The following is a 25,399-nucleotide window of genomic DNA, read 5'->3' as shown; positions in this document are numbered from 1 at the left end:
AGCGGGAAGACCGTCCTGTCTGGCTACACAGAACGCCTCTGTGCCGGATGGAAATTCAGTGTGGGGCTGTGGACGTGACAGGAGAAAGGGAGGGAGAACAGAGGGCATTCCTTCAGCTTGTCGGAAAACAAGTTATAGTTACACAACACACAGCCATACACTAGAGACCGGAGGGTTTCCCTATTTGAGACCGCAGTGAAAGGCTTGAAGCAACCATTTAGAAGAAAGTCTGCGCTTCAGCTATTTGTTGCAGCATCCATACCAGAGTCTGTTCATTTTAGATGTGGGCTGTTAGATTTGGCTGCGTCACCGGACTCCCTCCAGCAGCCAGAACAGTGACTATGTTTCTTACTGGAATTAGTTAAACTAATCAGCCTGAGGAGAGCATGTTAAATCCTTGTTTATCTTTGAAATGCCTAGGCCCGTCATGGGAGTGGAGGAGTAGAGGGACAGTTAAAAAGAAGTTGAAATGTTTGCATAAAGACTGACTGAACCCTGCTCATGACGTTCATATTTTTATATGTTGTAAATGGAAGCAGCACTGTCTTGTTCCCCATTTGTGCTGTGTATTCAGGGTCTTTTGGGTGTTACTGCAGTTCAGTCCCCCACCCTGTAAATATTTCCTTGGTCTGGCCTTTCAAGTCCCAGGGAAGTGGAATAGGAAAGAGGTGTAGCTGCAGCCTTTAACTACGCTTGAACTGCCATCAGCAATGGGCAGCGCTGTTTCTGCAATCTGTTTATTCACAGCATGAATTGACATTCTGTGCTCAATCTGGAAACTTCACCCGACTATGTGTACTGTGGTCAAGTGCAGGTCAATACTAAAAGTTGAAGTAATCAGCAATATTTAACTGCCATTAAGCCTTGAATGTAAATATTTGTTTGAAAATTAGAAAGTTAAAAGTATTTATAAATAACAAACCAGAATTTAAGTTTTTACCAGCAGTTTGTTCTTTTAAGTAGTGCATGTCATGGGAAATTTACACGCCACAAAGTTGCCTTAAATACCAATTATTCTAGTTTTCTGAAGGGTACGTGATCCTGAGATTGCTTTGCAGTATACACTTGAAAAACAGACCAGTAACAGCTCTGCCCAGTTCAGCTTTGACCGCAAATGACAGTTCACTGGAAATATGAGTCTATTATTAATGATAACAGCATCCTCCGCTGGCATGGGTGACTATAATTTTTGCAAGATCAGACAAATGCATGTCAATCTGTACCCGCAAATAATATTAGGACATTAGCATTTATAAAATAACATGCCATCCTGCTGATATCCAGTCTCAAAGTGTTTTTCTCAAACAGCCTCAGCTCTTCTTAAACTGGCATTTAGTCTCAGACCTCAGAACCTCATATTGTCTTTGATGCAGTCTGCTACTGATCTGACCTCAGGAGACAAAAGCCACGTGTCTTGACGTTCACAGGCTTTCTCAGCTGGTTATGCATCTCTGCTAAAACAACAAGGGAACATACATTCTTGAGTGACTGAATCTTTGTCTAGAATAATGTAAATTATTTTAATGTGCAGCATCTGATGCCCCCCACCAACATAAAGTCCCTAGGACTATAATCCAGCGCAGCCTCTTTATTACTGTCATATGTTTCTCATAGACGCAGCAGATTGTGACAGAAGGAGTTTTTCTGTCAGTACGGGAGGGCACGTTTTTGAGCAGAGCCAACCTTTGTTTATCCTGCTAGTAGAGATGATTCAGCCCGCTCTGCCATGTTCAGTTGTTCGTGTGGGAAAAGCAAGTTGCAGACCATGATATGTCATTTAAGGATAATTACAGGTTCATGGTAAAGTTTGGTAGGAGTCATTCCAGGATGTTTTGTCCTCTGTGTGTTTTCCAAAGTTGGCATTGCTGTTTGTTGCTTGTGTAATCGTTGCATAATATTGCTGTTTCCGTTACCTCCAGAAGAGAAAAATCTAATGGCAAAAGAGTCGCTGTGAATAAACAAAAGACAAAAAAGCAATTCTCAGATAAAAACAAGTGACTATAAACTCTTCTGAAGATCTTTTCTGGCTGAAGGGATGAGGAAACATGGGGCTATGACAGCAGCTGCAGCTGACCATCATAACATTTATCACGTTTTCTTCAACCAAACACTTACATCAAGAATCAACAGGCAGACATAAGAAGCCTGCTCTAGTAACAGAATGCAGCTGTTAAAAGCCTTTTGATTCTTTACACATCTAAACAGGGCAAAGGTTGCACTCCATCACGCGTGACGGTGTCTGCACGCAAGAATTTCTGTTCCTCACATTCTTTGCAATACAACAAAAGGAAACCCGAGCCTGAGTTGGATTTTGTCTTGGGGCGGGATGTATGCATGGGGCTTGTGAGGAGGAGAGTGGTTGAAAGGAGAAAAGGTTGATGCTGAAGCCAGTTTCTCTCATGCACACAGAGTAGCAGAAAGATTCACCACATGTTCAACAGCTGGATCCCCCTGTGGCCTCCTCTCCTCTGAGTTGCACAGTGCCCAACTTCTAACTTTTACTATTCATACCTATACTTTTCTGACTTAAAATCTTTATGAAACTGCGCAAGTGCATTAAGCCTGAAGTATAAATATTGCCAGCTCAAGCTTTTCAAAATATAAGTGTCTATAAGTCACTTTAAAACATTTAAACACTTAAGCATTTTACTGGAGTAGCATGAATTAAATCCACAAACTACGATTTGGTCTAGTTATATTTCAGTACTCAACATGTGTACTTAAACAGTTTAACATCAGGAAATACACTTTCATTTAAAGGCTGAAAAAGATTAACAATAGTCGCAGAAATTTCTGCTAGCATCAAGTCTCTGTAACATTATGTAATATTTTAAGGTTTAATCTTAATCTGTACAACAAGTTAAAAAAGTGTAATTTTAAATGGGGATTTTGTGATGGCTGGGCTGTTTTCTTATCTCGTTTTCTGTGGTTGAAACTTACCTAATTTGAGAAATAGTGAGCTTCTTTATTTGACGCTAAACAAACAAACTAGCTGCTTCATATATAACACAAACACGAGCGTGGTGCAGATCTTATGTAAATGTCACGTTTACCGAACAGATGAAGACCATTAGGACTAATTTGTAGAAATTAAATGGTTCTGTATACAGTTTTATAATCTATTATACCAGACACAGCCAGTAGCTCTGCAATCAGGTAAGTCCAGTCTGAGAGGGGTTTTATGTGTGTCTTTTTCTTTTTACTGCCAAGATGGGAGCTGTACACTCTCATAGAAATTCCAGATGCAAAGCACATTGCCACTCTCTCCCATACTTAGACACACACACACACGTCCTCAGTCAAGTCAGACTGGGGGCCGGTGAGGCAGAAAGTGGGGTGGGGCAGATGTGAAAGTCATTTCAAAGAGCCTTGCTGTTCTCTTGCTTTTCAACCATGTGACGATTAGCATTCATACTAGCCTCGTATCGTAAGGTGGGGCAGGCGATGGGGAGGGTAGGGCAGACGGTGGGGCAGACGGTGGGGCAGACGGTGGGGAGGGTGGGTGGGCGTCTGCAGCACGTGTATAGGAACGTGCAGGGCTGGAAGGCTGAATAAAGTGGAAGAAATGCACAGTAGTTGAAGCATTAGTCAGACACTGGCTAGACCACAGTCTCATGTTCACACATCGACATTCTAAGGAGGACCTCTTCAGGAAAAGAAGTCTGCTCTCCAGTTGGAAATAGTTCAGTAATGGTCAGAGCTCACTTCAGAGGCTAGCACTTAATAGATATGAATGAGGAATGTGTTCTTCCCACTCAGTGTCCACACAAACTAGAGTGAATTCATTATTTTTGTAAAAAAGCAGCACAATGAATAGGTCACTACAGTATGCAGTCAGGGAGTTACAGTAAGATGAGGTAACCTTTAGAAAATGTTCAACTGAGACTAACCTCAGTATGACTTTTAGGATGGAAAGCCTGCTCTCGTTATGACTGGCTTCATGTTTAGCATATTTAGTTTGCCAGTGAAAATTCACACTGATCCAGATGAAATTTAAATACCCTACTTTTGATATTTTTGGAAATATACTAATATTTTCTTGTCAAACATTAGATGACAAAATGTACACTATAATATTCACACTACTGTTGGCATGGTATACATGAAGCTACTGTCAGTGGTCTGTCGTATAATGATTGGAAACAGGCAGAAACTGCTGCAGCTCGGCACAAAGTTAACAAAAACCAGCATCTCTAAATCTCATAAAGGAACATTTTAACTTATTTATATCCCATGCTTTTGGACAGAGCCAGCATTGCCAAGGGAACTGGTTAATCTTCCTGACAGGGGACTTCCTGCTAGCAGTGTGAACATATGAAGTGGTGTCAATATTACTGATATTGTAAAAGGATATTAATGATCTCTCTTTATTTTTTGCAGTTTTTAGTCGTGTAATGTAAAACAATTTACCATGCCTGCTTGTTCTTTGCACTGCAGCTGATTTTTTTCATGCATTTCTTTTCAAGAAGTACTAAAATCTGACCAGTTTATGGGGTTGGGCATCGGCCAAACAGGATTTTGCTGAATTTACGTCTGGTGGTCAGGGTTTGAGGAGGTGGAGGGTGGACACCCGGACCGATCCCAGCTGTGCATATCTGTCTGCTTCTCTTCAGTCTCACATTCAGATGGCCAGTTTCCTCCCTCTGAGCCAAATGAAACATTGGTTAGACCCAGCTCAGTGCCCCTTTTGATTCTCACCTTGAGCCAGCTGGATATTTTAGTCTTTTTTCATGTTGTATCAGGTGTACTTTACATTCATCTTGTTATGCTTTTTTAGTATGTGTTTTTAAGTCATAATGGATAAAATATATCTGATATATGATGATATATGTTTATTTAATCATATATGATACAAGGGGATAATATATATATCTATTATATCATATATCATCATATAAGCATATATAATTTTTGTTTAGGTTTTACTTTGAAGCAAAGTCAATCAAAACACCAAGGCTTCAAATTACGAACTAGCTCTCTGATCATATTCCCATCCTGCCAGGCACCAACGGAAAACACTCTGTCATGCTATGGCCAGCAGGAATCTCTTCATGAAAGAGTGGTTTTTACCCGCTCTAACCGCTGCGGTCAGTGGGAAGACCGGGGTCACTGATGAAACAGTCTTAGTTAACAGTCCCCTCCTGCACTGCCGTCTTGAAGCTTAGAACATTCCCTCAGGCTGACGCCATCTCAGGAAACCACCCTGTGGGCAAACATTTAATATTCTGGGAGACGTGCCTGAGTGTGGATTTTTTGTGTGGAAGAAACTGGCTGTGATGAAATTACTGAGATCAGCATTTGCATACCAGAGCAGCTTTGGACTCTTTTTGGCACCCACATTGCAATCTCACATCAAGGGAGGAACAAGCCAGTAATATTCGACTCATGTAGGGAAATTAACAATGTTATTAGGTAGCTGTTTTCTCATAAAGCCCTGAGGTCAAAGGCCACCATTCCTTCCTGATTAAGGGGTCATCAGCACACATGATGCTAATTGTACGTATTGTTGACCCACGCTCTGACCAGCTGGCTTTACAGCCCTTTATGGCAGACTGTGGACCACCCATAGACACTCTCCAACCTGAAACAATCGCACCATCTTAGCTCGCTACCTCTGCTCTCTTTAGCCCCTGTTTAATCTATGAGTTCACTCCTTTATCCTGAAACCCAAGCTGGTAGTTGTGAACTCTTTTGAAGAAACATTTTTCCTAGATGCCTTCAACCAGAGAAAAATACTTGAATTTGCGGTTTATTTCAGCCCCTTTGTTATTTTTTGCAACAATGCAGTAGTGACATAGATATATTTATCATGTCTGAATCACTTTTTCTGGGGAAACAAAACACATTATGTTTTGACAGAACTCTGCAGTGATAAATGTTGCTCCCTACAGGCCCTTAAAACCCAACTAGGAACTCTGAACAGAATGAAGACGGATAAAAAATTCTGACTGACCTGCAAAGGCGTCTCTGCAGTACCTAACAAGTTCGACAAAATCTGAACTTCTGATTTTTTAACTCCTTGTATTTTTAAGCCCATGTGCAAGCTGTGCAGTCCCTAAAAGGCCACAGTGCCATGCAACAGTTCTGCATCCACACGAAAGACAATCTTCCTTCATGACTCATAGGCCGCATTGTATTTACAATTCATCAAGTGGAATAGTACACGTGAACTCAGTATATACAAATAAAGTTCACTACATCTTGTAAATAACATTGTGGGTCTTTCTGACAGCTGATTATTCATGCAAGATTAAGTTAGCTAATTGCATAACACTGTTTATAAAGCAGTGTGTCAGTAAAGTTTATAGAATCTTCAGGTGGATTGAGTTGAATGTAACGTAGTGCTGCAGGTTTCACACTATAATTCACAGAAATGTGATTTAGGAAGGGAAGTGACTCCATATGTGTGCAATGCGTATTATTGCTGTAGGATTATTCTGAGCAGGGGCTGGCAATCTGAATGTCTACACATTCAACATAAAACCACAAATGTAAGCTTGAAGAAAAGTCAGCAAGGGGTCAGCAAACAAAAAATACGATTTATCCTCTGGGGAACACGGATAAACAAGAATTCCTGACAATTCATCCAGTAGTTACAGAGATATTTTACTCTGGATCACAGCGGTGGATATTACACCTACAGAGCCACATGTGCTAAGATATCATTGTTTTGTAGCTGCTGTCAAATGTTTGTCAAAGGTTTTGCCTGATGCTGTTGAATGCAACTCAGTATTTAGTAGCTGCAATTCATTTATTTATGTTTTTAATTTAACAGAGATGAAAATTTCCTCTGTTGTGTTTGTCAGGGTGTGACGGTGCAAGTGGAGGATGTGAGGGTCAGGGCCACATACTCTCACAGGAAAAGGATTCCCATCACCGAGGGCTTTCTGGAGGTGAAAGACGGGGGCAAGTGGAGACAGATTTGTAGTGAGGAGTGGACGGAGATGAACAGCAGGGTCATCTGTGGCATGTACGGTTTCCCTGGGGAGAAACGCTTCAATACCAGACCCTACAAGTGAGTAATGGTGCCAAAGGACAGCAGCAGGGTTTAAACAAGGCCACTTATACTGTGTAAAATGTAAGTCTTCACAAGGGTTAAGAGAGACGCATCTAAAATTGAGTCAAGTTAAATACACCCTAGGTTATGGGAATATAGCAGAGCTATGTATATAATGAATCCTTTTAAAAACATGAAAACATCATTTGAGGTACATCACGTGTTCTTTTAAGATACAAATTGATTTTAAAAATGTTGCATCTCCTGGGACATAACGTTTTTTTTAAACAGTTTATTTTGGTCTTAGTCCATTTAGGAGTGTTCAGACCAACTGGTGTTAGGAAGCATTACCTAACCAAGTTTGTTTACTGTAGTCATCCCTCACCCCTTCATCCGTTTTCCACATTGAGATTAAACATACTCGGGCCTGCGGATTCTTGACAAGAAGCCAAACACTGTCTGAGGAAATTTTAGCAGATGAAAGACGGGGACTGAGTGCACTGCACTACACTGTGAAACAGTGGCTCTTCGAGCTTTATCTAATTGTTTAAACAGGCTGTTACAGTGTCGTAGGCAATATGCAGTTCAACACAACAGAAGACAGATGTTTAGCTGTTTTGTAGAACACTTTGTGTCTTAAATGTTTATCTGCTTACATGGGAACTGAAGCTCAAAACCAGATGCATGAGACAACAATCACATGAGCAAAACTCCCTCACAGCCAGTGTTGGCCTCTACAATCACCTAAAGCCTTAGAGAACAACAGTACACAACAGTGAAGTCCAAACCTGTCAGACATCAAAACAGATTTACTGTGCAAATATACCCTTAACGTGGCCATCTCTACGCCTGGATCTTTAATGTTCCTTGCTTTGATTAAAGGTTTGGCAGATCCAGTCTTACATATGGATGCTATATAGGGAACATCAAACCAGCAGTTAACTTTGTCACTTAAGATCACAAAGCTGGTGTGGTTTTAAAACATGCAGCGGTGCTGTGGTCTGACTTCTTCACTGTTTTAAAGAGGTGAAAATCCCATTCAGTCTGAAACAACAAAGCACAGGTCTATTCACAAAACGTGCCAGTATGGGTCTAAGTAAATTAGAATCTCTCAGTTTAAAAGTGACATCAATTTTAATTTCACCAAATACAAATTTTTCCTGAACACAAACCAATTTGGCGCTTCAAGTTTACAGCTTCTGAACAAGGTATGAGAACTAAAAGGCCATAAATGAAGCTCCTGCTGGTTTCATTACACGCTCCGTTGCTTCCAAGGCTCGGACCTGCTTCAAGGTCCACTGTTGTTGGGTTTCTCAGTGACCCTTAGCAGATGACTTCTATTCAAGTGTGGGGTCATGGGAATGTTTAGGTATTTTCACCACAATACTCCCATTGTTAAAATTCCTCACAAAACAGCTCCTCAATATTTTATGAAAGCGTGAGAAAGACTGGTAAAGGTACAACGTGCTCTGTTCGCCAAGTTCCAAATGGTTTTGTTCATTTAATTTTTTAATCTAGCTTTTATTCTTTCAGTTTAACTATGGTATGAAACTAGATATGGAAAGTCCTTCAGGTCCACGTGCTATCATTGTTAAGTTACTTAGCTGGTATCAGACTGTTTTCACAACTCTGTCAGTGAGTGATGATTTAGTGTTCATGACGAAGCCTCTTACCAGCTCTTGAACACACCATGTATATAACACTTTTCATAACAATCCACGCAGCAGCATAACTGTGCAGTGATGACATAAGAGACTGAATAAATATTGACTATAATGGATAGCTTTTTCTGAAGCAAGTCCCAAGTATGCAGCTGTTGGCTTCAACTGATACTGGTGGCTACCTGAAAGGAGGAAAAAAAAAAAAAAAACTTTATAATGTTTTGAGTTATATATGCAAATAAACAGAAAAATAATACAACAGAATTTGTTTATTATTGTATTTTTATTCTCAGACTGCTGGCCAAGCGTCGCAAGAAGAACTACTGGGGTTTCGCTGTCAACTGCACAGGCAACGAGGCCGACCTTTCCGATTGTAAACTTGGCCGAGAGATAGAGCTGAAGGGCAACAGCACCTGTGGGAAGGGCATGCCTGTCGTGGTCAGCTGTGTGCCTGGACGTGCCTTTGCTCCTAGCGTCAGCATCGGGTTCAGGAAGGCCTACAGGATGGAGGTTGGTCAGATTGTAAACACTCAGCTGCACGGTGAATCTGTCACTTCCTAGCAGGTTTTTTAAAACACTAAGTAACACGTGAACAGAAGGAATCTTCAACTGTTTATGCAGCTGGAACAGTGATTCGCACACAGGAGAAAAGAGTCACATGTGCTAAAAGTGATCCCTTTTGGACACAATGCAAAGGTTTTTTTTCTTCTTACTAAGACACATTTTAGGATTATTCTTAGAATAAACATATGGCTGCACAATCCAAACACTGCTTCTTAAATACGATATGCTGCTACATTATTACTTCACATTACATTAGAACAAACATTTCTACGTGAGTGTATTGTTTAGTATGAACATAATACACTATCCTATATTCAATTCTTGACATGAAGCCAGCAGAGCATTACAACATTTCCTGCTTACTACTCTTGTGTAATCAAGCATCTGGAAACATTTGAACAGATGGACACCAAACATGGTTTGCTTAGTTCTGGCCCAGGTTTACTTTTTCTTGCACCACAAAAACAATGATAATGCCATTCATTTAGAACTTATTGCTGATGTTTTGTTCACAGGTGTGGTGCAGTTATGTGCAAATTTGATTGGCTGCATTGTTTTAGCTCTTGTTTCTTGTTAAATGCAGACAAAGAATATTGTATAATTGCCTTGTTGAAGAAAACAACCCGTCTTTTGTTATCCACGCATATTGTTCAACTTAAGAAAGTTGTATAATGTGATTCCATCCATCAAAATGTTTTTTAGCTTTGATCTTCTTCTAATCCTTTACAATGTAACAACTTTTTCATTCTTTCGATCATTTCCACTGATTTTCATTTTTTTGGCCTGTTGTTTCCGCAGCAACCTTTGGTGCGTCTAAGAGGTGGAGCTATGATAGGGGAGGGGCGAGTGGAGGTGCTGAAGAACGGAGAGTGGGGAACAGTTTGTGACGACAACTGGAACATCCGAGCTGCCACCGTGGTGTGTCGGGAGCTGGGGTTCGGCAGCGCCAAAGAGGCCCTGACTGGAGCTCGACTGGGACAAGGTATCGCTTACAGTACTAATGTATGGGGTGGTACAGCTACATGGAGCATGAAGTGTGTCACTATGAAATAATATAGAATATAATAGAAATATAAAAATATAAAAAAGCAAAGTAAAAGAAAAAATATATAGAAGGAATTTTATTCTCTTGTGTACCAGTTTTATATAGTAAAATATAATTAAAGAGCAACTTATTACTTGGTTTAATTCAAAAAGTATTTCGTATTTAAAGACTACGGAAATGCCAAGAACTTTTTGATGATATTTCACACCAAGTACTGACACTCAACAAAAGTCAAAATAAACTCATGTCCAGCTGTGAAAATGAAAGGTGCATACTGAAACCAGAGACCTCCACCTCCACCTTATCTTTGGCTTCTGAACCACCACCTGTTTTTGTCTCACTTCAGTCAGTCTAGACCTTAACTCAGCACATGAAGGCATTAGGGAATGTATGGAGTTGCACACTAATGTTTAAACATTGACCCAAATCCAGATTCGGTGAAATGTAATATTCCACAGCCTTATAAGAATCATATGCTCACTGGAACTGTTGTCTTTTAATCGACCTTATCCTCACAGCAAAAAGAACATGGTACAAAATGTTCCAGCAGAAGAAAACAGACTTTAAGGGTTACAAAAGAGGAATTCTTTTTTGGCGAGTGAACAGGGTTATTTGAGGGATTTCTTTACGAGTTGACCACTGGATCCAAAAATGTTGCCCCACACAGACTTGAAATAGCTGACTGTGTTTGTTTGCAGTGATGACAGTGATTTATAAATTCATTTCTATGTTGTTCTCACTTCCTTAAATGTTAAGGAATACCAACTAATATAGAGAGTTTTGCTCGGCCGATAGACATTTGATACGTTTTATTTTTGTCAACTGTAATAGTCATCTGTCAGTTCACTTACCTCACCACTGTGTTCCTACAGTTGTGAACTGATGCTTTCCCTCTGGCTCCCTGTCTGTCACTAGTTCACATCACTTGAAACATTCCTGCTCAGTCACATGGGAAGAAACCTAGAATGGAGTTAGTGCTCATGCACGTTTTTGTGGAAACTCCTCCGCTCTAAGAGACTTTTTTTTTTAACATGCCCCATGTGTCTCGTTTTCATTTGAAACAGCCAACTGCTGGTTTCCTCTGCAGTATAATACTAGAGAACTTAAATATGTCTTTGGGCGGACTTGTTGTTCTAACAAAACACCCAGGCAGGGAAGACTGCTGCTGTTTCAGTCTGTAGTAGTGGGCAGTATAAGTTTGTGTTTCTGAAAATCATTGTGTAACCTGAGTATCACATTTCATTTTTCCATAGAAAAGCAAGGATAATTCTTCTGTGATTGTTTTCCGCAGTGTAATATTCCAGCTGCGAGTTTAGTCATGAGTTTAGTCATGAATTAGCAGAATATATTTTTCACATGTCTAATCTGTCCCTGCAGGGATTGGGCCGGTGCACATGAACGAGGTTGAGTGCTCTGGGTTTGAAAAGTCTCTGACCGAGTGCTACTTTAACCGTGACGCTGTGGGCTGCAGCCATGAGGAAGACGCAGCAGTCAAGTGTAACGTTCCTGCCATGGGCTTCAACAACAGAGTGAGTAACAACTTCTACCATATAAAACTATATGTATTTGTGTAGCACTGGAGGAAACATCTATGAATCTCTGTCTTCAGCTTCGCTTAAGTGGAGGCCGTAACCCCTATGAGGGCCGTGTGGAGGTCCTGGCAGAGAGGAACGGCTCTCTGGTGTGGGGCTCGGTTTGCAGTGACAGCTGGGGGACCATGGAGGCCATGGTGGTGTGCAGACAGCTGGGCTTGGGCTTTGCCAGCCATTCTTTTCAGGTAAGACCTCTGAAATAAACACCTCCCTCCAGGCTCACTTCACATCAAATCATTTTAATGTGAGCTTATCTTTGGTGCACAGACTAAAGGGAAATTGTTTAGTGGTGCTCTGACATAAGACGGCCAATGCAAATGGGTCTTATTTATTCTATCATCACAGCCACATGCATTTTTTAATTGAAAATGAATAATTGTATTTATGACAATCTCTCTTTCATTTAGATTAACACACCCCTCTTGTATGTGTGGAATACACACTGAACTCTGCAGACACACCGCTTGTATTTCTATAACATCATGAGTGTCAGCCAGTGTTTTCACTACTGCTCTTGCAGGCTTTTTTGTACATTGCTTTGTTGTTGCTGGAGATTGTCAGAACAATTGTACATGTATATTTTAAGTGTAGCAAAAACAGCCTTTATGGGTTTCAAATAGGAATTCTTTGTTGGAGCGTGAACAGGGTTATTTGAGGGATTTCTTTATGAGCTGGCCACTGGATCCAAAAACAATGCCACACATTTGAAATGATTGATTGTGTTGAGCTTTTAAAAGTCAGTCAAGTGGTCAAAAGAAGAATGTCAGTAAAACTCCTTTATTTGTATGGATTTGTATTTGTATGGGTGGAAACTTTAGATATTTTTGCTTGTCTCGTAGAAGTTTTGCGTCCCCAGTTTGATATATTTAAAGTTTCATTTATTTCATTTATTATAGTCATTTGTCCAGTAAATTGATGGAATAGAACTGTGTTCCTCCTGATGCCTGTTTATATTTTTTCCACTTCCAATGTCGTTGGAGACTGATGGTGTATTTTACGTCCTTTAACACTAAAGATTTTCCCTTAACCACCAGAAATTACACACACATACAGTAGCTAGTTTCCACAGAGCAGTATTGGGTCTATCTGCTTTGTCAGCTTTCGTTTTCTTCACATTATACCAGACCTACTTTTATTAGTAGTTTAGAAAGTATTAGATTCAGATTGAAGGTGGAGAAGATGATATGTAGGTTACATCAGCTTCGCGGTACTACCAACTTCCATGCGTCTTTGTGCGTCAGTGTGTGTATACATGTTTGTCAGTGGATGTCGTTAACTCTCACTTTAACAAGCCTGAGGTTTATTGACCCCTGAAGGCAAAATTAAGAAGTCACTTCCTTGGAAACATCAAAAACACAAAGTCAGCACAGAAGGCAGGTCAGTGGTACAGTTAACCTGTGACACACATGAATTTTGAGCTGCTCAGCAGGAGTGATGAGAAAGTATTTGAAGTTTACTGGACCCTCCACTAGTAAACCCCATGGCATGACGAGCAGCGTCACAGTCCAGACCTGCTTACGTTTTCCTCTTGCTTTTTAAAGAAGACCCCAGAGCTCCCTTTACATCGTGAGGTGAGGGGCGTGTCAACTTAAAGACCCCCCTTTGTGTTTTTCAGATGTTTTCTATATTAAGGCATTTGGTGTTTGCGGTGTGTGATGATATAGGTCTGGAAAGTATGTGTGTGAATCATGGGGAGGTGTGTTGATAACACCAGGGAGTTTTATGATTGGAAATTGGACTGAAATTAGGGTGTGCCTTTTGTGCCAAGTCAAATAATAAGGTTAAGGTATCACGACAATATAATGTCTATTTGTCGCTGCATACAGTGAGTTGTCATTATATAAGAGTTCTTGTGTTAGGAGTAATAAATGTTTATCGTGGAGCAGGACCTCTGGCCCTCTAGAGACGCTTTCTTCTCTGACTAAATACTTCTCCATGCAAAGCCCACCACCAGACGGAACAAATGACACCAAGTTTAAAACGATACTGCTGTATGTCTGTCCTTCTCCTCACCCCACCAGCAAATACTCCCACATCCATATCCCTTAGCTCATTTTCTTTCTCATGAATCCCCCACCTCCTAAACAAATGATGGAAAGTATGAGTTACCTCGGTTTCCCTGTAGTCTGCAAAATGCCTGTTATAAGGCTGAGTCATGGCCATGAGGACAACAGAGCACTCCTTGTTGTGTGTGTGATAGACCCTTTGATTAGATCTGCCTTGCGGGACAACTGGCATAACATGTCTGCAAATTAGAAGCAGTAGGAAAATTAAGACAGACCCAGATCCCACACAGATCTTACTTAACAAAAAAGTTTGAGGGACATGATGTTAGTCTGTAGCTAAGTGGGGTATAAGTGGATGAGCATGTGTAACAAAGCTGTAGACTGGGGATTAAGGGAGAATGATTAGTTTGTTTTGGAATGTACGCTCATTAGCCTTTTTGTCTAGAATTGGATAAGACAGTTCATACAGCTCTCATTTTTCCAATATAAATCTAAACCCACAACCAGCAGCTTGTTGGCCTAGCTTAGCACAAAGAGGAAGTCAGAAACAGCTAGCCTGACTCTGTCCCATGGTAATGGACATCTCAAACTTTGCCTAAGGTTGTTCTTTATTAATGAGACTAAAATATAAACATAATGATATTTATTCTGTATATATGAAATAGTTAGTATTGCGATAGACTGGCAACTTGTCCAGGGTGTACCTCGCCTCTTTCCCCCTGACTGCTGGGATAAGCTGTTCTCCCAGTTTTTTAACTTTCTACAATACAGAAATGAGAGTGATATCAACGTTTGCATCTTACTCTTGATCGTTCAGCTGTTTCATACCTATTTTCTATTCTTGTTTTTTTTTTTTTTAAATCAGGAAACGTGGTACTGGCAGGGAGATTCATCAGCTGATGCTGTGGTAATGAGTGGGGTGAGATGCTCAGGGACTGAGCTGACTCTGGATCAGTGTCTGCATCACGGCAAACACGTTCTCTGTCCCAAAGGAGGTGGACGCTTTGCTGCTGGCGTCTCTTGCACTCAGAGTAAGAAACTGCAGACAACGATTGACTGCATATTGACTGCATCAATAAATCTTGCATAGTGGAAGAGTTGCGCTACAAACACATTTTCTATAATATAAATGTGGCAACATGCCTTTTACATATAAGATACAGTATTTTGACATGTAACTGATGGAAAAGCACAAGTGTAAATAATAAAATGAATTACGGCTGAATTCAACTTGCTGTTCTTAACCACCACGTCCCTTGTTACTCTCCCCCTCCCAGCGGCCCCAGACCTGGTGCTGAATGCTCAGGTTGTGGAGCAGACCACCTACCTGGAGGACAGGCCAATGTATGCTCTGCAGTGTGCCCATGAGGAGCGCTGTCTGGCCACCAGTGCTGACAAAGCAGACTCAACCTCCTATCGCCGCCTTCTCCGCTTCTCCTCCCAGATCCATAACAACGGCCAGTCAGATTTCAGGCCTCGGGCGGCACACCACTCCTGGATCTGGCATGAGTGTCACAGGTGAGACTTCATCGCAGCTTAGATTTCGTTACTGGTCTAATGACAGCTAGTGTGTGATCTGTTACTCTCAATTCATTGCTTACTGTAGAGGTAAATGTTGTTACTGTTGATGCTAGATATCAAATCTGGTATCAAGCTGACTACCAGAGAAAGGTAAACATATCTGACTCAGAGTACAGCCACTAGACAAGTGGATGATGGACACTGTACAGTTCCTAAATATAGGTGTGCACATGGTGTGTCAACACTTCATTTTTCTTTGTATAACCCAGGCATTACCACAGCATGGAAGTTTTTACCCACTATGATCTGCTGAGTCTGAACGGCACTAAAGTGGCAGAGGGACACAAAGCCAGCTTCTGTCTGGAGGACACCTATTGTGATGAGGGTAAATACAGACACTTCCTGCCTTCTGTTTTCATTACATGACATACTTTGGCTTTGGAGCCTAGTTTGAGTTAACATAGCCTTCTAACATAAAACATCTGCCATCTATTGGATACCAAAAATGTCTGACATCTAAATTTATCTGATTTATCTCATCTGAATTCAGGTATCCAGAAGAGGTACGAATGTGCGAACTTCGGGGCCCAGGGAATTACAGTTGGTTGCTCGGACACCTACAGACATGACATCGACTGCCAGTGGATTGACATCACAGACGTGAAGCCTGGCGACTACATCTTCCAGGTAAAACACGTGTTCCGTTTGTCTAGCCATAGTTGATATGGCACATCTTCCGCTGGAAAGATCCGTCTCCTCTCCAGCCAGCGTAGTCTTATAGACCAAACAGATATCAACTGTTTCCACGTGTCTGTATCTGCTCGTGTTTGGCGTTCACCCCAAGTATACTCAGATTTAAAACAAGTGAGCAGGGGTTGTTGAAGGACATGGAGCCTTCTGATGGGCACTGAATTAACTCTTAAACTCTGACCCCATCTTTCTTAATGAACAGTTAAAACTTAAATTAAGCTGCCATCCTTTTAATCTAATACAACCTGTAGTCTTTATTAGTACTTAATTTAAAAATGTTTCAAAGGGAAATACTTACCCACATATAACCAACACTGCTTTGTCCTGTTTCAGGTTGTGATAAATCCAAACTATGAGGTTGCCGAATCAGATTACACCAACAACATTATGAAGTGCCGATCCCGGTACGATGGACAACGGATGTGGACATACAACTGTCATATAGGTGAGACATTACTTTATTAGGATCAAAATCTCCCCTGCATTAGGGATAAAACGGAATGCACTACAGTAGTGAATAGTTCAGTAGAGGCGCTGTGCAGAATTACTTTTATCACCAATTTGACCTCCTAGGATCTGCATCCAAATATTCAATAATTTATTAATTTATTTTCCTGTGCCCTGAAATTATTCATATTGTTTACACTAGCCATGTGATGCAGATGTCGCATATTAAAACAAAATCTGCTTTTTAAAATAAGATTTGACTTCATTTCAAAACCAAAGCTGCTGCTGCTGCTAAAGACTGCGCTAAATATGTTCACTTAAAATGATACAACTCTGAAACTTGTTTTATTGGCAGTTTCATTCTGAGAATCTGCAAATTTACAAAGTTAATGTAGGGAGAGACACAGAAAAATGCTTTTTACTCTCATCACGCACTTAAGATACTTACTCGGCATGTCAAAAAGTTATTTTTTTTAATAAAAAACAAAAATACTTTTACAGTTTCGGACATAATTTACAAAATGACATTAAAATAACTGAACAGTAACGAGTATAAATGCCCCAACATTCCAAGGTCGCAAAGACTTCTAAAATGGTTTCTGTCAAGTGGAGAGATGAACTTGAACACTTATGTATTAATTAGTCTAGAATATAAACAGAATGATATTTACATATATAAAACAGAGTGGGTATAACAAGTCTACACACTCCTGTTAAACAGCATGTTTAGTGATGTAAAAAAAAAATAAATAAACTATTGATTTGTGAACTCTGGCACACCTCTGGAAAAAAATACAACCTATGCAGTTCCTCCTAAAACCAAAGTGACACAGTTCAGAAAAAGACTAACCTAACTGTATATGTGGACATCCTTTTGTAGTTGGGTGACGCGACTCCTAATAAAAGATATGCCAAATATAAGAACAATGGGCCACACAGACAAAGCATCAAGATATCACTCTGCAGAGGGGTACTATAAATGTCCAAGACTTTAACATGGAACAAAGTGAAGACTGGCTTTAACAAGTGGAGAAAATATGGCACAACAGTGACAATATCAGAAATGGGACATTCCATTAAAATAGGACAGGGAGGCCTAGAGCAGCATGAAAGGGGCTGCATCTCTTTCTGCCAAGTACTAAGTACTGGTTGTTCCCAACAACTGTCCCTTTGTTCTTCATTCGTCTGGCTTTATGGAGCAGTGCGGTAACAAGCAAGCTTTCTCTGACTAAAAGAAGAAAACATCCAAGCTCGGCTAAAATTAACTAAAATATATTCAGTCTCCCAAAAAAATTGTTATGATCCGATGTGACTAACGCTAAACGTTTTGCCCGTAATTGTAAAAGTATGTTTAGAGCTAAAAACAACACACTGGCAAAAGGACACCATACCCATGGCCGAGGACATGGACTCACAATTTGACAGGTCTAGAATCTTTTTGCAAAGAAGTTTGGGCAAATATTCCTAAGTCAAGATGACTCAAGCTGACAGACTCTTACCCAACAAGGGTGAGTGCTGTACTTGAAGTATAGGGTGCTTCAATTAATTTTCATTCAGTTGGTTCAGGGATACGCACACATACACAGTTAGATTATACAAAGGCTTTAAGGGTTTATCATTTTTTGCTGAAATGTCACTTTGATTTTAATTGGCTTTGCATTGTAAGTTCAGTGACATTGCATAGATTGCTGAAATTACATTAAAGGCGCAAAAATGTAATGGATCACAAAAAAAAAAATGCTGTTTTAACAGGCATTGTACATTTTCTATAACCATTGTAAATACTAGGAAACAAGAACAAATAGAAATTTGTTTCAGAAAACAGTTTTAAAATGAACAAAACAATTAAAAATATCTGAGTCTAGTATAACATTCATTTTTTATGGTTTTCTTGTTAACAGGGTCACTCACTTTAAACATTGGCTTCTGAAAACAATATTTAGTGTAAATTTTTAACAAAATTTCTTTAATAAACCTATATTACCTTTATCTACATGCAATATACTGTACTTCTCTTCCCATAGCCTGAGAATCCCTGTGGAGGGATTTAACATTAAGTTAGAAATAACATTGAATTCTGTAATCAATCCTGTCAAATGTTTCTCTCATTTTGTCCAGTGCCTTTAGAGATATCTGAACCATTTCATATTTCACATTTCATTAACACTGGTAAATAACTGAATTATTAGTGGTCTTTTCCACTGCACCAACATGGGTCAGGAATAAAATACTTTTGTGACAGCTTTGACCACAGCTTCAGTTCAGAGTTTAGCCAAACCCCTTAAGCGGTTTATACCTCTGCGGGGCTAGATGGCGTAATCTAAGCCGGAGCGAGGCATTTATACTTGTACTTATATTTGAGATGATGAAAGTGCACAACAGGAATCCAACAGTAATGTCCATAAAATAGGAGTCAGGATTAGCTATGCCAACACGCTGTATTGGTCACTAAAGAAGGCAGACCATCCTGGACTGTCACACAGTAGATCAGCTGTTTGTGGCCACTGTGGAGACTCTTCAGAGAGCTGCTATGGGATTAAGCCCGTGCCATGTAAAAACAAATGTTTTGAAAGGTTACAACTCAGTTTCAGCATTTCAAAACTGAGATGTCAGGCTTACTGATTCTGATTTCAGGCTTTAACGTTCTGAAGGCTTGCATGTTTTGAAACGAAACAAGGGCAACTGTCCCAGCTTCCAGCTTTTTTATTTTTCAGACCATTCAGAGTTCTAAAAACTGCTGCAAGAGAACACTGCCAAAAAGCATAAGACTCAAAACTCCTGTGTGGTCAAATCTATGAAATATGGGTGTTAGTTCTGAAAAGTTAGCACTCATAGAAGAATGCAATATGAGTGCAAATATACATCCTTCAACATGTCAAAATAAAGTTTCACTAGTCCAAAACTGAAGGGTCAAGATATGAAAGCCTTCAAAACTTATTTTCAGACTCGCAAAACCTTTTTATTAGATTTAAGCTTTCAAACACTGAGTTCCAACCTTTCATGACATCTTTTTGCAGTTTTGGATTATGGCCTGATCTTAATCACATAGACTGGAGGCAGACTTCTGCTGGACCTTTCTGTAGAAATCAAGAAAACAGCAACGTAAAGCTTTTCCAAATGTAAATCGACTTCCTGATTCTGAGTTGCAAAAGCAATGTTTTTCTAAGTGTGGCATCACTTTGTCACCAAAATTCTATATTTAATGTATCAGGTGGTGTGATATTATTAGATTATTAGATCAAAAAAGGAGTGGTACTGACTAAATGTTAGATTTGTTTTACCGGGAGCATCAACATTTCATGTGCATTTCGTCTTGATCATCATCTCCATGTCTGTCTTTACAGGTGGCACACTGAGTTCGGAAACAGAGGAAATGTTTCCTGGATTGCTGACCAATCAGCTCTCACACAGATAGACCCCAAGACGACAACAGCTGGACGGCATTATGAAAGCCTATATTAATATTTGACAACCACTAGAGGGGGCTGTATGGCTTAGCTTCCTTGAATCAGTGCTGGATTGTTGTTGGGCTCAGGACTCAGCTGGTACAACAAATGACTCAATAGGAAAATGAACTGCTTGCTTATCCATTAACCACAATTGTTTGTGTCGGTACAGTGTAGATTTGACCTGCTTATTAGAGGATATGCCATATGGATTGCAGCCAAATTATTTATTTAACTAACTGTGCCCAAATTGCCTTTAAAGCTAAAGGCTAACTCGATGAGACCATGAACTTTATGCTGAGCTCGCTTTGAGTGGATGGAAAATAGTCATCCACTAAATTTGGTGCTACGACTTGTCAGAATCTTGTTATTCCTCAAACAGATGAATTGAAAAAAAGATGACATGTAACCACATGTGCATTATTAGTGAATGAAAGTAGGATTTATTTTTATATTTTCTGTCAGATCCCCCAAGCACTGAATGTACTAGACGCCAGCAAGTTGCTTGGCTTTGGTTTCCAGCAGTGTTTCTGACAGTGTGTAAAGAACATAGACAGAAACTGAATTAAGAATTTAAACTTTGTGGGAAAGTGCATTTTTACTTGAGCTCATTTTAGAAATAGTTTTATTTATTGATATTCTTTTCAGGCTTGCAATGGTAGACACACATTTTCATTTTCACGATCTGCTCGGCTTCTTTCTCTGTGTCTTCTATTGTTAAATTATTACAGTCAGGGACCATGATAACATTGTGGAAGTACTGTATCAACCACACATGTATGTGAAAATGCCTCTTTATGGATTTGTAAATTTGTTTCTTAATGCAACAAGTCAAGGATCCTTCATTTTATAAGGGTACTTGTTAGTTGCTGCCTGTTTTTTTGTATGCATGAATGAATGTGGAAAAGCATTACATTTTATAAATAAAAATGGTGAAAGCAGAAAAGCCTTTCTTGTGTTTCTTTGTACTAAAATAATTTCACAGCAACTCAGGGTGAAAGTTCACAGACATGTTACAGTAACATGAGACAAAAGTACTGTATTTAATACAGCTAATTGTGCCAACCTGAGTTTTCAGTGTTGTGGTGACTAGCACCCAAACACAACTGATCTTATAAGCATTTAATTTGCTGGACAACAACAAGAGAATTACAACATAATGGCTTATGGGATGATTTTTAGGTCAAATAAATTCGTGTTTGTTGTTAGTCTGCTCACCTGTGCTTTATGCCAGTTAGCAATTCTCTTTAATATCGCTTCACTCTGCCTCGGCCCGGTATGCCCAAGGCTCTGGCCACCATCCTCCTGGCAACAGCACTGTCTGTCCTGGGACGTTCCTTCACTGGCTGGATAAACTCTGCAAGAAGTAACAGAAACAACCATACGATCCACATCATCAGCATTAAGACCCGCTCACTAGACACAAGCATGTTGACAAAACAGTACTCCTGTGAGTTAAGATGACTAAAAGGTTCCAATACCTGCTCTTCTCATGGCTTTGCCTCTGGCTTTTTTACTTCCTTCAGCCAGTGCCCGTACCTTCAGCAGTGGGTGGCAGATGGAGAGAGCATGGAGTGCTGCATGCGACACAACAGATGACATTCACAACATATTAGCCATTGCCACCTTTTATCCTCAAACCAAGCACCACATTCACTGCACAGTCAAAGATCTTACCTGCTGCCTCACTGGAGAAAACTCCTAGCGCGTGTGTGTTGTCCACCCACTTGATCTTCATTCCACCATCACTGAGACACACAGGGAAGCACTTTAGGACTCTGGTAGCTGGATTGATTGTTTGAGAGCATCTTAATTCACCAAATACAACCACACAACACCACAATTTACTGACTGAGGACTCCTCAGCTAAAATGCACTCAGGGGCCACTTTACTGTACACTTGTACAACTGAATCAAATTCAGTGTAAACTTTGAAAGGTTTCTAATGTTCAGTTTTTGATGGGATTGTAGATGACATATATAAATTCAATGATGTGTTACTGAGTTTGTAGTCCGCTCACACCTGTACTCTGTGAACGCATCAAGGAGGTCCTCTGTCTTAAACACTGCTGGGAAGTCATAGATCTCGATCACATGGCCGAAGTCGTCCGAGTTGACACACACGTTCTCATAAATAGAGTAGTCATTGTGGACATGCTCGATGGAAAAAGTTACTGCCTGTTTTAGATGTGCCTTGATCTGGAAAGAATAAACAATGTATACAATATTACCATTAGATGAACAGGGTCGTAATCACTTAGTTCTATATATCATTGCACTGATTTATTAGTTTTTTAACTAAAACATATTTAGCACCATCCAAATATCTAGCTTTATCAGGTTGGCTCTGAACAGATGTACCCATATAAACTTACTCATCATCATCATCAATAAACACTTGTGACCCAGTGCCACTGGAAACCATGCATGCACATCCATGTCTGCCTCTACTGTGTTTTACAGATGTATGCTTCAGATCTTGAGCTGTTCCATTTCTTCCTCATACATTTTCCTTTCTGTCGTTCAGGTTCAAATTAATCTTAGTGTCATCAGTCTAAAAATTGCTGTTCCAAAACTGCTCTGCCTTTTTTAGATGTGTTTTGCAAAGGTCAATGGCTCTTTCTATTCTATAAAGGTTTTACCCCTTGTGGTGAACCATGTAAATTTGCTCTCATGACGTATTCTCTGCAGAGTACACACGGATGATGATTTGGCTCTCTGTTGACACCCAGTCCTTTTTCTGTTACCTAGCTCACCAATGTGTGATTTCTTTCCTCAGAATGTATCACTCTGTTGTTCTGGCCACTCCTAATGTTCCTGCTATCGCCCTGATGCCAGATGTCTGTTTCATGGGCAATCACAGCTCCTTTTGAATACATATTGAGGTTACAAAGCAACACTTTCCAAATACAAATGTCACACTCGGAAAAAAAATCCCACACTTTTACCTGCTGAAGTGATAAAGGAATATCTTTAAAGTCTTCCCTTTAAAACCATATTCACTGTAACTTCAGATGTTTTGGTAAACCGCTAAAATAATAAAAATATATCTGTGTTCAAAAATAGATGGACCTAGCTGTACATTAATAAATATCAGTAGATACATTAAGAAATACAAAAAAAAATAAAAAAATCAGACCATCAAAATTCTATCATGACTTACCTCTTCAGTTACATCGTCCACGTCTGTGTCTTCTGTCTGGGGGCTGTGCGGCACATCAGCAACGTATTCTTGTTCTTTCTCGTCCTCCTCCACAGTCATGTCAGCAAAGCAGCACTGAGTCTGCTCCAAGGCGAGGGCCTCATCTTCCTGGAGCCTCAGCTCCAACTTTTGTTTCTCTTCCAGAGGACACGGCATTGAACTGTCCGAAGAGAGGTCAAGAATACCGTCTGCTAAACTGGGGGATGCTTCCTGTCTGGATGTGTTTTCTGTGGTTTCAGGACAGGAGAGAGAGTCAGGTGAAACGTTAATAGAGCTACTGCTACAACAGGCTGAACTTGGTGGCTCTTTGTCTGCTTGTAAAGACAGTCTCTCTCGAGCAGCTCGGGGCATGTAGAGGGGCTTGTCCGGCCTCTTAGGTGTGCGGCTTCGTGATGGGTTCGAAGGTTTAGGCTCGACATTGTTTTCCACCTTTGTACATGAAGGCTCTTCATACACGCTGTTGTTGCCTTCCAGGTCACTGTCTTCCTCTACCTCACCCCTATAGAAAAATATAAAAAACAGAACAACTAAACTGAAGAGCAACTTTAAACAAGAGGCTTTAGGAATTTTTAATTATGCAAAATGTCTAGATTTACCGGTACCAACTCTGTCATTACACCTGATCATACAAACTCTCTCAGTAATCAGACACATAGAGACGTACAGATTTGTTCAGTACCTGATCTCAGAATGGCAGACCACCACTCTACGGCACCAACTCTCCCCTACTGAGAAGGTGGTGAGCTCTGGTAGGTCTTCTATGGTCTTGTGAATCAGGTATCGCAGCCTGCTCGGTAGAGGCGGGAACAGGAGCACACTGGACCGGGACACAGACAGGATGACAGCAGATATGAAAGCTTTTATTGGCTGTATAAAAATATTCATAGGTCCTCTGAGGACCAGTCTGTATAGATTACACAGACATTATCTTCCTGATAAAACACAGGGCCCAATAATAAGAAAGAGGAGCAAGTCAAGCACAGACATGACTGTTACTCAGTGGGTTTACCCAGAGGTAAACATGCTTTATTCTAATATAAAAACTCAATTTTGTCTTCAGATCCTCTGCCTTTAGCTTAAATGTGAGACTACTTAATTTCTCAGTCATTTATAAGACTGTACAACTTTATAGGGGTGTAAAGTAAAACAGATTTGTGTCTTACGGTACAAACTCTCAAATGTCTACAGGCATTGTTATCGGTCGTAACGATACCTCTTTCGGTGGCTCTTCTTCTGTTGATATATTTCCAGTTCATCCAGAACAAGGTGCACGAATTCATTTTCTTGCTTTGGGAGGTAAATGCCATCGAAACAGGGAAACGCCAGGGTGGACAGAGGAGGAGGAGGAGGACGACTCCTGGTGATAGCACGGAGAAGTTAACTTGTCAAACTATTGTGACACTAAAATCATTTACAGTCTACTAAGCTAAATGCAAATAGACATTAATGGCCATTAATGTTAGCTGGCCACCGTGGTCTGACAGGTTAAATAAAATAACATTATCTTTGTTAGTTCAAGTCAATTAAACCAGCTGCTAATGTACTAAAACATGGATTAAAAACAAAGCTAGCTTACTTTTGGCGCGTATGGTAACGCTAACTTTCAGTCTGACAGAGGTTACCTAACTTCTGCGGTAACTTTATTGGTCTTACCTTTAAGGTTGGAGTGCACAATTTTGACTTAAGATATGCTGTGCCCGAAGAATGACAGGTGACTACTATTAAAGTCACACAGGGTGAGTATTTCAGGGCTTGGCTAGCAGCATTTAGCTTCCGGAAACAGATGTTTCCGTCGCAACAAAAGCAATATCACATCCGGTTTGATTTCTTCAAAATAAAAGCCACAAACACGACTCAGATTTAAATTTGATTTGACCATTTAGGTAGAATTAACGATTTAAGATTTGGAAAACACTGCCCATACATAATACTACATTTCAATCTCTTATAAACTCTGGTTTTTAAATGCAGAAAAATCAAATCAGCTTTATTGATGTGAACATAGGTGAAATGAGGGCAACTAGACTGGATGGTTTTCTTGAATATACAGTATATCATCATCATCCAAGTAGCTTCTTTAGTTCTGAATGACTGGTTAGGGGTATTATTCAGACCATCCGTGGGTGTTGCCCACCTGAAACTCAAGTGACAGGGTCACCAGATACTCA

At 40.1% G+C, this 25,399-nt stretch overlaps 2 protein-coding genes across 2 annotated transcripts in view; one reads left to right on the top strand and one right to left on the bottom strand.

Annotated features, from left to right (window-relative positions):
- The window catches only part of loxl2a (lysyl oxidase-like 2a), a 27,218-nt gene extending 6,000 nt beyond the window's left edge, over nt 1–21,218 (top strand). Inside the window, exons 4-14 of the mRNA XM_084543772.1 lie at nt 6,807–7,015; nt 8,952–9,168; nt 10,021–10,204; nt 11,645–11,796; nt 11,877–12,044; nt 14,731–14,896; nt 15,143–15,383; nt 15,656–15,771; nt 15,937–16,073; nt 16,470–16,581; nt 19,928–21,218. Of these exons, the coding sequence (XP_084399898.1) occupies nt 6,807–7,015; nt 8,952–9,168; nt 10,021–10,204; nt 11,645–11,796; nt 11,877–12,044; nt 14,731–14,896; nt 15,143–15,383; nt 15,656–15,771; nt 15,937–16,073; nt 16,470–16,581; nt 19,928–19,998 (1,773 nt within the window). The 3' untranslated portion in view covers nt 19,999–21,218. The remainder of the gene's footprint in view (nt 1–6,806; nt 7,016–8,951; nt 9,169–10,020; nt 10,205–11,644; nt 11,797–11,876; nt 12,045–14,730; nt 14,897–15,142; nt 15,384–15,655; nt 15,772–15,936; nt 16,074–16,469; nt 16,582–19,927) is intronic.
- Nucleotides 16,598–25,399, bottom strand: r3hcc1 (R3H domain and coiled-coil containing 1). The gene is made up of 8 exons (XM_084543773.1): nt 24,885–25,399; nt 23,911–24,588; nt 23,193–23,730; nt 22,053–22,228; nt 21,707–21,777; nt 21,511–21,606; nt 21,248–21,386; nt 16,598–19,660 (listed from the first exon to the last, which is right to left on the bottom strand). The coding sequence occupies exons 2-7, from the start codon at nt 24,114–24,116 to the stop codon at nt 21,277–21,279; spliced, it is 1,197 nt and encodes a 398-aa protein (XP_084399899.1). The 5' UTR covers nt 24,117–24,588; nt 24,885–25,399; the 3' UTR covers nt 16,598–19,660; nt 21,248–21,276.

Source organism: Chelon labrosus (assembly GCF_963514085.1).
Source record: "Chelon labrosus genome assembly, chromosome: 4".
NCBI classification, from domain to species: domain Eukaryota; kingdom Metazoa; phylum Chordata; class Actinopteri; order Mugiliformes; family Mugilidae; genus Chelon; species Chelon labrosus.
The sequence above is the reverse complement of the archived record's forward strand: the minus strand, read 5'-3'. Positions and strand labels throughout refer to the sequence as shown.

What these genes read in the sequence shown, in the direction of transcription:
- r3hcc1 (XM_084543773.1), bottom strand. Translation starts at nt 24,116, where the DNA reads ATGAATATTTTTATACAGCCAATAAAAGCTTTCATATCTGCTGTCATC. An exon ending in TGGACGATGTAACTGAAGAG is followed by an intron (nt 22,229 to 23,192) that starts GTAAGTCATGAT and finishes TATTCTTTCCAG; the next exon opens with ATCAAGGCACATCTAAAACA. An exon ending in GATGCGTTCACAGAGTACAG is followed by an intron (nt 21,778 to 22,052) that starts GTGTGAGCGGAC and finishes TGTGTGTCTCAG; the next exon opens with TGATGGTGGAATGAAGATCA.